Source organism: Halichoerus grypus, chromosome 4, assembly GCF_964656455.1.
Source record: "Halichoerus grypus chromosome 4, mHalGry1.hap1.1, whole genome shotgun sequence".
Taxonomy (NCBI): domain Eukaryota; kingdom Metazoa; phylum Chordata; class Mammalia; order Carnivora; family Phocidae; genus Halichoerus; species Halichoerus grypus.
Window position 1 is genome coordinate 74,107,491 of NC_135715.1, and position 12,820 is coordinate 74,120,310.

General features: G+C 38.1%; 1 protein-coding gene across 3 annotated transcripts; it reads left to right on the forward strand.

Moving 5' to 3' along the window:
• The first annotated feature begins 2,289 nt into the window (after positions 1-2,289).
• RNF6 (ring finger protein 6) lies at positions 2,290-12,164 on the forward strand. Of its 3 annotated transcripts, none has more exons than XM_036101370.2 (5): positions 2,290-2,586; positions 3,259-3,341; positions 5,310-5,520; positions 6,399-6,494; positions 9,334-12,164. In XM_036101370.2, exons 3-5 carry the CDS (start codon positions 5,328-5,330, stop codon positions 11,094-11,096), a joined length of 2,052 nt encoding a protein of 683 aa, XP_035957263.1. In that variant the 5' UTR covers positions 2,290-2,586; positions 3,259-3,341; positions 5,310-5,327; the 3' UTR covers positions 11,097-12,164. The 3 variants fall into 3 exon arrangements, with proteins under 3 accessions (XP_035957263.1, XP_035957264.1, XP_035957266.1); XM_036101371.2 differs by lacking the exon at positions 2,290-2,586 and adding an exon at positions 2,724-2,804; XM_036101373.2 differs by lacking the exon at positions 2,290-2,586 and adding an exon at positions 2,821-2,964.
• Positions 12,165-12,820: the final 656 nt, after the last annotated feature.

The following is a 12,820-nucleotide window of genomic DNA, read 5'->3' on the forward strand; positions in this document are numbered from 1 at the left end:
TGAGCCACCCAGGTGCCCCTCACTTTTGCTTTTCAAATTTTAATTAAGGCTGCCATTGTAAGAAGCCAAAATCATTTAAACATTATAAGAACACAAAACACCAAATATACAGAGGATCTTTTTAATGTCATGGTTTAAATTCTAACACTTTTTTCTCTCTTTTTTTTTTTTTTAAAGATTTTTTTTATTTATTTATTTGAGAGAGAGAGAATGAGAGAGAGCGAGCACATGAGAAGGGGGGAGGGTCAGAGGGAGAAGCAGACTCCCTGCCGAGCAGGGAGCCCGATGCGGGACTCGATCCAGGGACTCCAGGATCATGACCTGAGCCGAAGGCAGTCGCTTAACCAACTGAGCCACCCAGGCGCCCTTTTCTCTCTTTTTTTAAGATTTTATTTATTTATTTGTCAGAGAGAGAGATGGAGTGAGAGAGCACAAGCAGGGGGTGCGGCGGGCAGAAGGAGAAGCAGGCTCCCTGCTAAGCAAGGAACCCGACGGGACTCGATCCCATGACCCTAGGATCATAACCTGAGCCAAAGGCAGATGCTTAACTGACTGAGCCACCCAGACATCCCTACACCTTTTTATTCTTAATTGTAAAAAGTCCTGGAGTTAAAAGATGTATACACACTAAAAAGGCCAGGTGCCATTTCGGTAAACTCAGACTCATTAGAACAGAGATTTTGGCAGGTTATGAGACCTGGAATGCAGATGTCCAGAATGATCTGTCTCTCTGTCCCAATTACCATATCTCATCTCCCTTTATAGTCACTTTGTCTTGGGCTATAAAAACTGAAGCAAAGTGTTGGATTCGAGTTATATACATTATCCATTTACTCAGAAAATCTGCAGCTTCCCACCAGCTAAATCACTTGATTGGATTTTACATTTTTTGACTATTAGGATATATACATGTCTTTCAGTTTAAAGGTATTTGCACTTGATGGACTAGTACTCTTTAAAAAAACTCGTGTAGATATTTCAAATGATTTCTGCTCGAATTTTGGCTATCTCACCTGTGGCTTTCTCTGACTTGTACTCACAATTTCTGAGGTCATTGTACTAACATGCATTAATCCTGTTTGCAGAAAGTTTGCATTTTTCTCTGAGGACAATGTGCCAGGAGCTGCGCTGAATTCTGGGACTATAAAAATGAATAAAACTGTTTGTTCAAATTCATGGATTTTAGAATCTTGGAGGAGATGTATAAATTAACAGAAAATCATTGTGAGTACTTGCTCAGTGGCTGTCTTTTTCCATTGAAAAGGAGGGCAAGGACCTTGTTTTATCCTCTGCTGTTATCACTAGCACTTAGTACATATGGCACCCCATATTTGTCAAGTAAATGAATATATGCTAAAGTAGAGTTATACAGAGGGAGCTATGGGAGCCCCCAAAGGGACATCTGCCTAGTTTTATGTGTGAATGTTGGGCTGGAGGGTGGAGTGAGGGTGTCACTTCAGAGATGTCAGAAAAAGTTCCTTAAGATGGGGAATGAGCTGGGTCTTGGGACTGCATTTTTTATATATTTCCATTTTAGTATCTATAACAATATGATTTTTTTTTTTTTAACTTATCTACCCCTACTAAAGCCATAGCTTGTCCATACTTAAGACTACATCTTCTACCCAGGCGCTCACATAATGCTGGCGATAGGCTAGCTCTTCAAAAATTAAGGCAGGCATGAATGAATGAGTTAATGAACGAGCAAATGAAGAATAACAGCAGTGTGAGCACTGTGCAATGATTAAGTCTTCTGGATGGTAGGGTTGTTAGGAAAGGAACCTACACCAGGTTGGGCAGAGCCCTACTCAAGGGCTTAATTAATGGTGAAGTGAGTTTGGTCAAGTGTCACATCTCAGCAGTAAAACTAGAGAGATGAAAGCGGGGAGTTTCCAAGTGCATTCCTATCGGGAAAGTGAAGAAATACAAATAAAAGCACTTTAGAATGATGGGGATTTGTAGTTTCCAGGTGCCCATGAGCAATAAAGGGAAGAGCCTGGCTGATTAGTTACGTGGTACCCGGGCAGTAAAGAGATAGGAACGGACTGCTGCTGGGCTGCATGCACTCCGTAGCCAGGCTCGGCAAACAGGCCACAAGAAAGAGCAGAGTAGGTGCTACTGCTTCCCAAGGGTGGAAAGCAGGCTGTGTCCCCGGAACTATGCAGCTGCAGGAGCGCTGAGCGGCCCGGTACTTGGCGCTCCAGAAGGAGGCCCTGGGGCTATCAGCCCTGGCCGCGAGCACTGACGGGACGGAACGCGCGGAACGCTAGTATCCTAGATCCCGCCGGACGCAATTTTCAGTCACACCGGCGAGCGCCCATCTGGCTGTGCAGCGTCTCCGCTCGTCCGAGGGGGGACCTGGCTGTGAGGAAAGGACTGGGGCCTTCGTCCCTCCTCCGGAGCCGCCAGACCAGCTGGACGACCCCAAACTGAAGCACGGGCTTCCGGCTTCTCCCTTCAGCAAACGATTAGAGAGCGCAGTGGCCCCTCTTGCCCGTGGGTCACAGCCTTCCAGGACCCCAGAGGAGCGCCACCCGCCGCAGACTTTCCTTCGGGGAGTAGGAGGATGGCCCGACTCCGGACGAGGTGAGTTGCGGGTAAGGCTCCGGGCCCGGCCACTACTTCCGGGAGACGCTGGGGAAAGCCAACCCTCCTTGGCCCCCGTCTCTTTTCCGATTGGTTAACTGCTCTCTGAATGCGCCCCCCTAACTGGTGATTGGCTCAGATGCGCCGTCTGTCACCTGCCTCCCTGTGGGAATCCAGGTCGCTAAGGGAAGCGTTACTTGAGGCTCGGTTGGGAAGAGGTTGGTTTGGCCTTTGAGCCCAGTTTGTTTATTGTAGTGCGAACCGTACTCCGGCGCGAGCTCCGGTCGCAACGGCCAGGAAAGGAACCAGTAGCGGGACGGAGGGCGGGGGTGGCAAGAAAGTGAAGGTTCAGAAGTAAACTGGAGACACCTAACCCTGGTAACATCTGAATGGGAGCAGGATAGGAAGGAAGGCCTTTGAGAGGGGAGTTGTAATCCCAGGAGCTGTGACAGTGTAGGAGGGAAGGCCTAGTTTCTGTTGTGGGAGAAAAGGGCCTTGTGGGAGGTTTTAATGACCTAATTGTTTGGGGATCTAATTTTCTAGCTGAGTGTCTAACAAAACCCACTGAAGATTTTTGCTTTGACTTTGCAGCAGAGCTTTGACTTTGCTAGCCATTCCTGTCCTTCAAAGAGACAATTTATTGAATAATTCCGTTCTCTCTTACTGCTTCAGATGGGCCGCTCTCAAAAAAAGCACAAACAATTGAAGGATGGATACCATTGCACATATTAAAAGCATGTTGAAAGGAAAATAAGGTACTCACTTTGTTTAATTGTGGTTAATTGTATAAGAAAATTACCTTTGAGATGAAGCTCTTAAAGTTTTGAATAATGGTAGGGTAGCTTGATTTTATTACAGCTTTCAATTTTTATGATTGTTTAGTACAAAAATCATATTACTGCTGTACCTACCAGATGTGCTCCTTGCTAATGATGGTCTAGTCCTGTTTATTCTGAAAATGGAAAGAAATCTTGAGTTTTTAACAACGTTTGATTGGGTAGTGCTACTAGATCTTTCTTACAGATTAAAAAACTGTAATAAGCACTGTCGTAAAATCCTTGAACGTATGACCTAATGTTAGAATGTAAGTGAAATTGAATAGTTGCTTACTCATACATAGTTTAGACTTGTAGACTAATTTACTTTGTATTTAAAGTAGTTTGCTTAAACACTGAGTCAGAGTTGCAACAATTGCTTCACTGGTCACCAAGCTATTTGATCCTCCAGCCTCCATTAAGTCATGTGCTATATTACACATACTCTTCATTAACATCCAGAAATTGTCAAGGAATAGTTTATTTCATCCACAGAATACCCGAATTAGCTCTTAAAGATAGACCTGGGCCCTACCTTGGAAAATTCTGATTTAGGATTAGAGATGAGATCTGGGCATCTGTACTTTTAAAAATTTCCTCAAGTGGAACTAGAGGGTATTATGCTAAGCAAAATAAGTCAATCAGAGAAGACAATTATATGATCTCACTCATATGTGGAATTTAAGAAACAAAATAGGATCATAGGGGAAGAGAGGAAAAAATAAGATGAAATCAGAGAGGGAGACAAACCATTAAGAGACTCTTAATCATAGGAAACAAACTGAGGGATGCTGGAGGGGAGGGGGGTGGGGGATGGGGTAACTGGGTGATGGGCATTAAGGAGGGCACGTGATATAATGAGCACTGGGTATTATATAAGACTGATGAATCACTGAACTCTACCTCTGAAACTAATAATATATTATATATTAATTAATTGAATTTACATTTAAAAAAATAAATAAAAATTTCCTCAAGTAAGTTTGTGCATTCTCAAGTGAGAACTGTTAACTCACTAATACAGGTGTTTAAGAAATTCTAAAATATTTTTGAAACAAGTAATTTTCTCCATTGATTTCTTTATAGTTTAAAAATAAGCCTCTAAGGAATGATGGTTAAGTATAGTCCAAAAATAAGGTTTGCCTGGGCAAGGTCAGAAAGTTTCACTGGTACTCAAAAACCTCTGGGACTAACCATTCCAGGCCTAAGGATGAGATTTGCTATGGGAAGACACAGAGTGCTCTGCTGTACATTCACGGTCCTCAGAGCCATGTGTTGAGTGCTGTTTCCTGTTAGGTTTAAGAAGAGATCAACTCCAAGTCTGTTAAGTAGATATAGTAAGTTAAATTATTTTTACCTCAACAAAGTACAGTGGAGGGTAATATTAGAAATATGAGTTTTATTTTGGGAAGAATACATTTGCTGGAAATAAATGTAAATCATAGCCTCCCAATAGCTCTTTGCTTATTAAGTAAAGAATATAATTTAAAATTATGCTTAAAGTGCATAATTCAGCTTAAAATTTGTATGCTAACATCAAGTACCCAGATATTTGAAACATCAGTGAGGGCTTTCTGATCAACTTTACCAGAGAGTGAAAGAGGTAAAAAAAAAAAAAAAAATTGAGATAATCACTTTGGTATTCAGGAATTAGAAATGAGTGATGAAACCAGATCCAGTCTGACTTAAACATTGGCTTTGAGCAAAGAAGTAGATCCGGTTATAGTCTCATCTCCTAGAAGCTCTTTTTCATTTTATATGTGAGTTCTTCACTGCAAGATTTTGCATATGAAATATGAGTAGAGGATGAAATTTAAAAATGAAAATAAAGAGACATGAGTTAAAAACATGAAGCCATGTGTAGTCCATTGACTAACAGCTTGAATCTAATGTATATTGTTTGAACAGAAATCCAGGAATCTCAGTATGAATCCCTCTAGATCTAGATCGCATGATGGTAGTGAAGAAGTCTCATCTCAGGACCATAATCATCGTGAAAATGAGAGAAGATGGCAGCAAGAACGTCTCCACAGAGAAGAAGCCTATTACCAGTTTATTAATGAACTCAATGATGAAGATTATAGACTAATGAGAGACCACAATCTTTTAGGCACCCCTGGTAAGAGATGGGTGAAAGAGGAGACACCTTTTTTATCATTATAAGAGGAGTTTCAAAATAAGGAGGGTTTTTTCCCCCTTCTTCCCTCTCCCAAAATATAATGCACTATTTTTTAAATTTAAGAACTTTTTAATATAACAAAATAGAAAATCACTGGCTGGCTTCTGTATTTCATAAGTAAGTATGAATCTTGGACATGGAGCACTGTTATACAAATGCCAAGCTAACAAATAGCTTAATGTACATAATAGTGTCAAATATTCACATATATGGTCCTATTTCTCTTTTAAGTAATATTTGTACAAATATTATTTAGAACCCAATTCTAACTCATTTGAGGTATTATAATTTATTTATTTAGCTGAATTAGTAATACTCCAAAAGTCCAGTGTGCTTCATGAATTTTGTACGAATTCATTTCACAAATGAACTAATTAAAACTTGTATGTTTGTACAGTATATATTTGTATATTGCATATTTGCACATTGTATATTGATAACCCATATAGTGAACTATTGAGGTAAAATTCAAAGATTCAGAGTTCTCTCTAGAAATCCAACCTTTTAAATTTCTTTTTATCTCTGACAAAAATCTGAACTAGACCTTCTAGATTCCTACGTGTATCAATTGAGAGGACCTTTTAAATTTTTCAAATTAAATCTTATTTTTTTATTTACTAAAACATAAATGAAACACAACAAAAATGATATATACTTGTGTCAATTAAATATTTTTAACTGTCTTCAGTTTAACAGAACATGAAAATAATAGAATGTCTTCTACAGATTGCTGAAGATTAGTCTTACCCTTCATGAGTTCTCATAAAACAATAGTTTAAAATATTTACTTTCAGTGAGCAGTTTTTTTATTGTTTTAGGAGAAATAACATCAGAAGAACTACAACAGCGGTTAGATGGAGTGAAGGAACAACTAGCATCTCAGCCTCACTTGAGAAATGGGACAAATACCAGAGGTACTGTGGACTCCTTTTCATTTGGAGCAGGTTTGATTGGAGCAATTGCGAATATGAACTTACTTTACCTTGTATAATATGTTTGTTTTTAATGTTTTCCAGTTTTAATGTGATATTCAGATAGCATTTACCCATTATATGCAAAGCAGCATAGTTAGGCAATATAGGACAGGGGTTGAATACAAAGACATTTTTACACACAGATTGCCTTTAGGGAGCTCATAGTATACAATTAAGTTAATTACCAGCATAGTTCTTTTTATTTTTTATTTTTTATTTTTTTTAAGATTTTATTTATTTATTTGAGAGAGAGAGAATGAGAGAGAGCACATGAGAGGGGGGAGGGTCAGAGGGAGAAGCAGACTCCCTGCAGAGCAGGGAGCCCGATGCGGGACTCGATCCAGGGACTCCAGGATCATGACCTGAGCCGAAGGCAGTCGCTTAACGAACTGAGCCACCCAGGCGCCCCAGCATAGTTCTTTTTAATCTTAGAATGTACACACTACTTTTTTTAAAGTAATGGAACTAAACTTCACTTCTAAAAATTTATACTGAGCGATACAGAAAGACTGAGTGAGGAGACCTGCTTTATTGTTTTTACTTTTTTAGTGTTTGTTTCATCATTTTATTGAACAAACACTAAGTCATAGTATAAGAAGTTTTTAAGAAAAAAAGTGTAAAAAAAGAAAATTCAAACTAGAGGGAAGTATACAGAATTAAAAGTAAAGCCAATTTAATGTAGCCCTTACCAGTGCCATTTCCTTCCCCAGCAATATTTATTATTGGTAGTTTCACTTTTTTTTTTTTTTGGTAGTTTCACATGTTATATTAAGATTATTGTATTAGTTAGGGCAAAGACTATTAAAAACTCAAAAATGTAGTGGTTCAATAAGATAGAAATTTATTTTTCTTTCATGTTAACAGTCCGGGGAAGATAGGCAAATTTTACTCCATAATCCTCCTGGAACCCAGCCAGCCAGCAGAGTAGTTCTACAACTGTGCCATCCAGTGCAGGAGCTACTGACCACATGTGACCATTTAAACATAAATTAAGTAAAACTAAGTAACATTTAAAATTCACTTCTCCTTTCCTATTAGCCACATTCATGTGTTCAGTAGTCACTGCACATGGTTAGTAACTTCTATATGAGACAGCACAGATGTAGAATATCTCCACTACTGCAGAAAGTTTCACTGGACACTGCTGCTCCGGAGTATTGTTTGCATGATCACGCTAAGTCACAACCACATCTAGGTTCTACTGGCAGGTCTAGGTTCCAGAAGGAGGTTCAGGCACCAGCCCGAAAGTGAGGTATATCACTTCCATTCCCATTCCACTGATGAGAGTTTAGTCACATGGCCACACCTAACTGCCAGGTTGTTCATGTGACCATTACAATGCATTTACAGTGGGGGAAGGGCAGGACAGGTTTTGTTAGATAATTAGTGAACTCTTTTATGTATACACATCATTACTATATTCTAGTAATTAAGGAAGTATCCTTTAGAATGCTTTTTACCTGCCTTTTACTTCTGTCTCTTTCCAAATTAAAATGGAAATTGGATATTAACCCTTTTCCCCTGTATCTGTAGGTATGAGAGTTGTACTATATTGTTAGAGCTGGTAATACTTATCCTTTTATTATGTCTTAGCTTGTATCTTTAGATATGGCTAAAGTTGCTGTTTATTTTATTGTCACCAGAAGCTGATTAATAGCTTTAACATACAAAAAAAAGTTTTTATAAGAGATTGCAGTATGAAATGAAATCAAAGCAATCTCATTTAACAGCCATTTTTGTGTAGAATAAATGTTAAGGTTAAAGTCTGTGTAGTTCACGTGCATTAGAATGCTTTTCATTGAGTTTTGCCCTTTATATAATCCACTGGTTAAAAATGGAAAACAAGCTTCCCATAGTAACAGAATTGTAGCCAAAAAAGTTTATCAGGGGCACATTTACTTCTAAATTGATTCATTCAACAATATTGGGAGTCTGATTTGTACCAGATACTGTTTTAGAGGTTGGGGATTTAACAGTAAATAAAACAAGACAAAACCCTTCATCTTCACGGAACTTACATTCTAAATGGACAGAAAATACGTATGCGTAATGGCTAACAATTATTGAATGCTTCTATGTGCCAGGTATTGTACTAATCATTTTATATACAGTATCTTATTTTATTCTCATGATAACCCTATGACATTTATACTTTTATTATCTCCAGTTTATAGATAAGGATACAGTCATTAAGTAACATGCCTAAAGTTTCCCAGCTTCACATAAAGACATAATGTAGTTCTAATATTGTATTCAGAAAGCCGTATTTCTTGAGATATACATTTTTGGCAGTTCCTGAGAAATAGGATAAAATTCCTAAGGTTACAAAAACATGTAATTGCAAAAATGCTGACTTATCTTTACCAGAAGGATTCCACAAATTCAAGGTGAATTATATATAAGTTTTGCCACTATATTTTATTGATTTTACCATATGAATAAAGCATTTTAAATGTACAATTTTAGTATTGGATCTGTTCCTCATTTGCCTTAATATTTGCCAGTAACAGGCATATAGAAAGTAAGAGTGAGGATTTCTTCAGGGCTTTGCATAAACAGTATTTATATTTTTATAATACGTAAGAATGTATTATAATATGCTTATAGTATGTACCTTTCTTTGAGAAAGTTCAGTTTTTTGCCATTTTGATTCATTAAAATGCACAGATGCTCTTAAATATAACTTAATTTAATAAAAACTTTATCTTGTAAGCTTTCATTAAAAGTCAAAGCATAGATTTTAGGAATTGATGTTAAGTTGATTTGGTTTGCTTTCCAGACTCAGAAGTCCCTAGAGAAAATTCAAATGAAGTTTCTCTGCTAGAATGGTTGAACACCTTTCGACGCACAGGAAATGCAACTCGAAGTGGACAAAATGGGAACCAAACTTGGAGAGCTGTGAGTCGAACAAACCCAAACAGTGGAGAGTTTCGGTTTAGTCTGGAAATACACATAAATCATGAGAATAGAGGAATTGAAATTCATGGTGAAGATCATACAGGCATTCCACTTTCAGACATTAGCAGAGATCATACTACAAGTAGGCAACAAAGATCAGCTAGTCCTGTGGCTAGGCGAACAAGAAGCCAAACCTCAATGAATTTCAGTGGCAGTAGTTCCAATATCCCAAGGACTAGGCTTGGTTCAAGGGAGCAGAATTCAGTAGAAGGCTCTTTCTCAACATTGGGAAGATTAAGAAATGGAATTGGGGGAGCAGCTGGCGTTCCTAGAACTAATGCTCCACGTGCTAATTTCAGTGGTCACACAAACCAGTCGGGTGGTAGTGAACTCAGGCAAAGGGAGGGGCAGCGGTTTGGAGCAGCACATGTTTGGGAAAATGGGGCTAGAACTAACGTTACAGTGAGGAATACAAACCAAAGATTAGAGCCAATTAGATTACGGTCTACTTTTAGTAGTCGAAGCCGTTCACCAATTCAGAGACAAAGTGGCACTGTTTATCGTAATTCACAGAGGGAAAGTAGACCTTTACAGCAAAACATGAGAAGGTCTATTAGGAGGAGAGGTATAACACGTGTCTTTTTAGAGCAAGATAGGGAACGTAGAAGTACTGCCTATGCTCCATTCTCTAACTCAAGACTTGTGTCAAGAATAACAGTAGAAGAAGGAGAAGAATCCAGCAGATCCTCAACCGCTGCACGACGACATCCAACAATCACACTGGACCTCCAAGTGAGAAGGATTCGTCCCGGAGAAAACAGAGATCGGGATAGTATTGCAAGTAGGACTCGATCTAGGGTAGGGCTGGCAGAAAATACAGTCACTATTGAAAGCAATAGTGGGGGCTTTCGCCGAACTATCTCTCGTGTAGAGCGGTCAGGTATTGAAACGTATGTTAGCACTATCACCGTTCCTCTTCGTAGGATTTCTGAGAATGAGCTTGTTGAACCATCATCAGTGGCTCTTCGGTCAATTTTAAGGCAGATCATGACTGGATTTGGAGAATTGAGTTCTTTAATGGAGGCCGAATCTGAGTCAGAGATTCAGAGACATGGTCAGCATTTACCAGAGAGGCACTCATATCTGAGTAACGTAGGTGCAGTTAATGACATCAGCCAGCGCAGTGAAGGTGCCTCTCAAAACAGACGGGCCCAAGAAGACAGCACTGCAGTGCATGGTGAAAACCAGACCACTCAGCCTCCTGCCCAAAGCAGTGATAATAGAGGTGGCAGGCAGTTGCGAAATTCAAATAACTTAGTTGAAACTGGAACGCTACCTATCCTTCGCCTTGCTCACTTCTTTTTACTAAATGAAGGTGATGATGATGATCACATTCGTGGTTTAACCAAAGAACAGATTGACAATCTTTCCACCCGGAACTATGAGCATAACAGTATCGATAGTGAACTAGGTAAAATCTGTAGTGTGTGTATCAGTGACTATGTAACTGGAAACAAGCTCAGGCAATTACCTTGCATGCATGAATTTCACATTCATTGTATTGACCGATGGCTCTCAGAGAATTGCACTTGCCCCATCTGTCGGCAGCCTGTTTTAGGGTCCAGCATAGCAAACAATGGGTGAAGTGTTGGGTCTATTCAAATAGTACATTTTAGTAGAGCTGAGTATTTAAGCACTCTTTTGTTGAATCATTTGTGATGAGCTAACCAGGATGAAAAAGAACAGATTATTATAGTTTGAACTATTTTTTGTGTGCTTTTTTAACTTGTTAAAAAGAAACTTTATATAAAACTTAAAATGGCAAATGTTAAATTATACACAAGTACAGAATAGTTAATATTGCTAGAACCAAATAATCTTTAAAATGTTTTTATTTTGGTAATTTTGTCATGCTAAGCACTTTTGTATCTGCACAGTTCAGTAGGTTAAAAGTCAATCTTCCTTAAGTCCAAGTAAGTCCAGACGTTACTTGGACTTTCATGTTCCATAGGCTTAGTACCATGTGCAGACATTGGTGTCTCAATAAGCCTTTCATTCACTTTTTGTTCTAAGGACAATATCTTTTCATGAAAGTGTGTTTGGCTGAATGTTTGCTAAATATATTTAAGTTACTTGAAATGTTAAATTTAATATGCAGCATACCATATATGTATATATAGATATATAATTTTAAGGTTAAACTATTCAGTCTAAAAACTACAGTTTGGTTCCTATTTAAGCTTTTGGCCTATTACTGCATATGGCACAATGTTTAACATTTACAGAATCATCTCTGGGAGGAAGTAGATTAAGATATTTAAAAATAGAGATAATTTACTGAAGCGTCTCTGACAATCTTACTAGACAGCAAGCAATATGTAATACTGAACAAGTATTTCTTTACTCAGAAATGGAACATGGACATTTTAGTACATATAGATTATTTAACTTGAGTTCAGCCTTTTTGTGACTTTTCTGAACGTGCAGACAGTTCTTTGGATTATATTAAGTAAGGTATACAATATGCATGGTTCCTTAAATTTACTTTAAAAAAAAATGTCTATGAAGAATCAAATGCATAGATAATATGTTAAGTTCACTTGGAGGCCAAAAAACTCCAAATAATACAAAACAAAAGAGAGAATGTAGAATTTATATAAACACAAAGTATGCATTGAAGATCTATTTCTACCAATAAATATTAAAACTAAAGCTGTATGTGAACTATTCTTTTCTGTTGGTCCCCTGTGGTTTATTTACTCAAAAAAAAATTTTTTTTTGCACCTACAAGGTGCAGGCAGTGTTACAGGTGTTGAGGATTTAGCTGAGGACAAAGTTCCTATCTTCATAGGCAAGAGGATATTTGCTCTTAGAAACTGAAAATCAGTTGATAAAATGAATTACTGAATTACGTGACTTCTGTGTTTGTTTATGAATATCTGACACAGTTTTCCTGTGGTGATAACTGCTTGGGCAAAATCACAAGAACAAATACCTCAAGACCAGATTCTGTGAGATTTACATGTATCTCAAGATTTAGTTTTACTTTCTGATTAGTAACTGTATTCAATTCATCATGTAAGATGCATACACAGGAATTTTTAGGGAGTGCATTTAACACCTGGAGTGAAAAATTTTAGTAAGAGTCATGACTTTGTCTGGAGTAAGTGGTTTATATAGTTCATTTATGGGGCATGTGACTGGGCTGTTTGAAGGCTTTAAATACCAGACTAAGGAATTTTACTTTACCTTACAGACTTTAGATGTCTCTTGATGAATTTTAGTGGCGAATGGTAAGCATCTTTCATGTTTCAGGAAAATTGGTGTGGTGTAGTGTTCAGAACACAATGGAATGGGGGAGGGGGAGC

Excerpts from the sequence above, each read along its gene's own strand:
- RNF6 (XM_036101370.2), top strand. The coding sequence starts at position 5,328 with ATGAATCCCTCTAGATCTAGATCGCATGATGGTAGTGAAGAAGTCTCA. Across the intron at positions 5,521-6,398 it reads CAATCTTTTAGGCACCCCTG|GAGAAATAACATCAGAAGAA; the intron begins GTAAGAGATGGG and ends TTATTGTTTTAG. Across the intron at positions 6,495-9,333 it reads AAATGGGACAAATACCAGAG|ACTCAGAAGTCCCTAGAGAA; the intron begins GTACTGTGGACT and ends TTTGCTTTCCAG.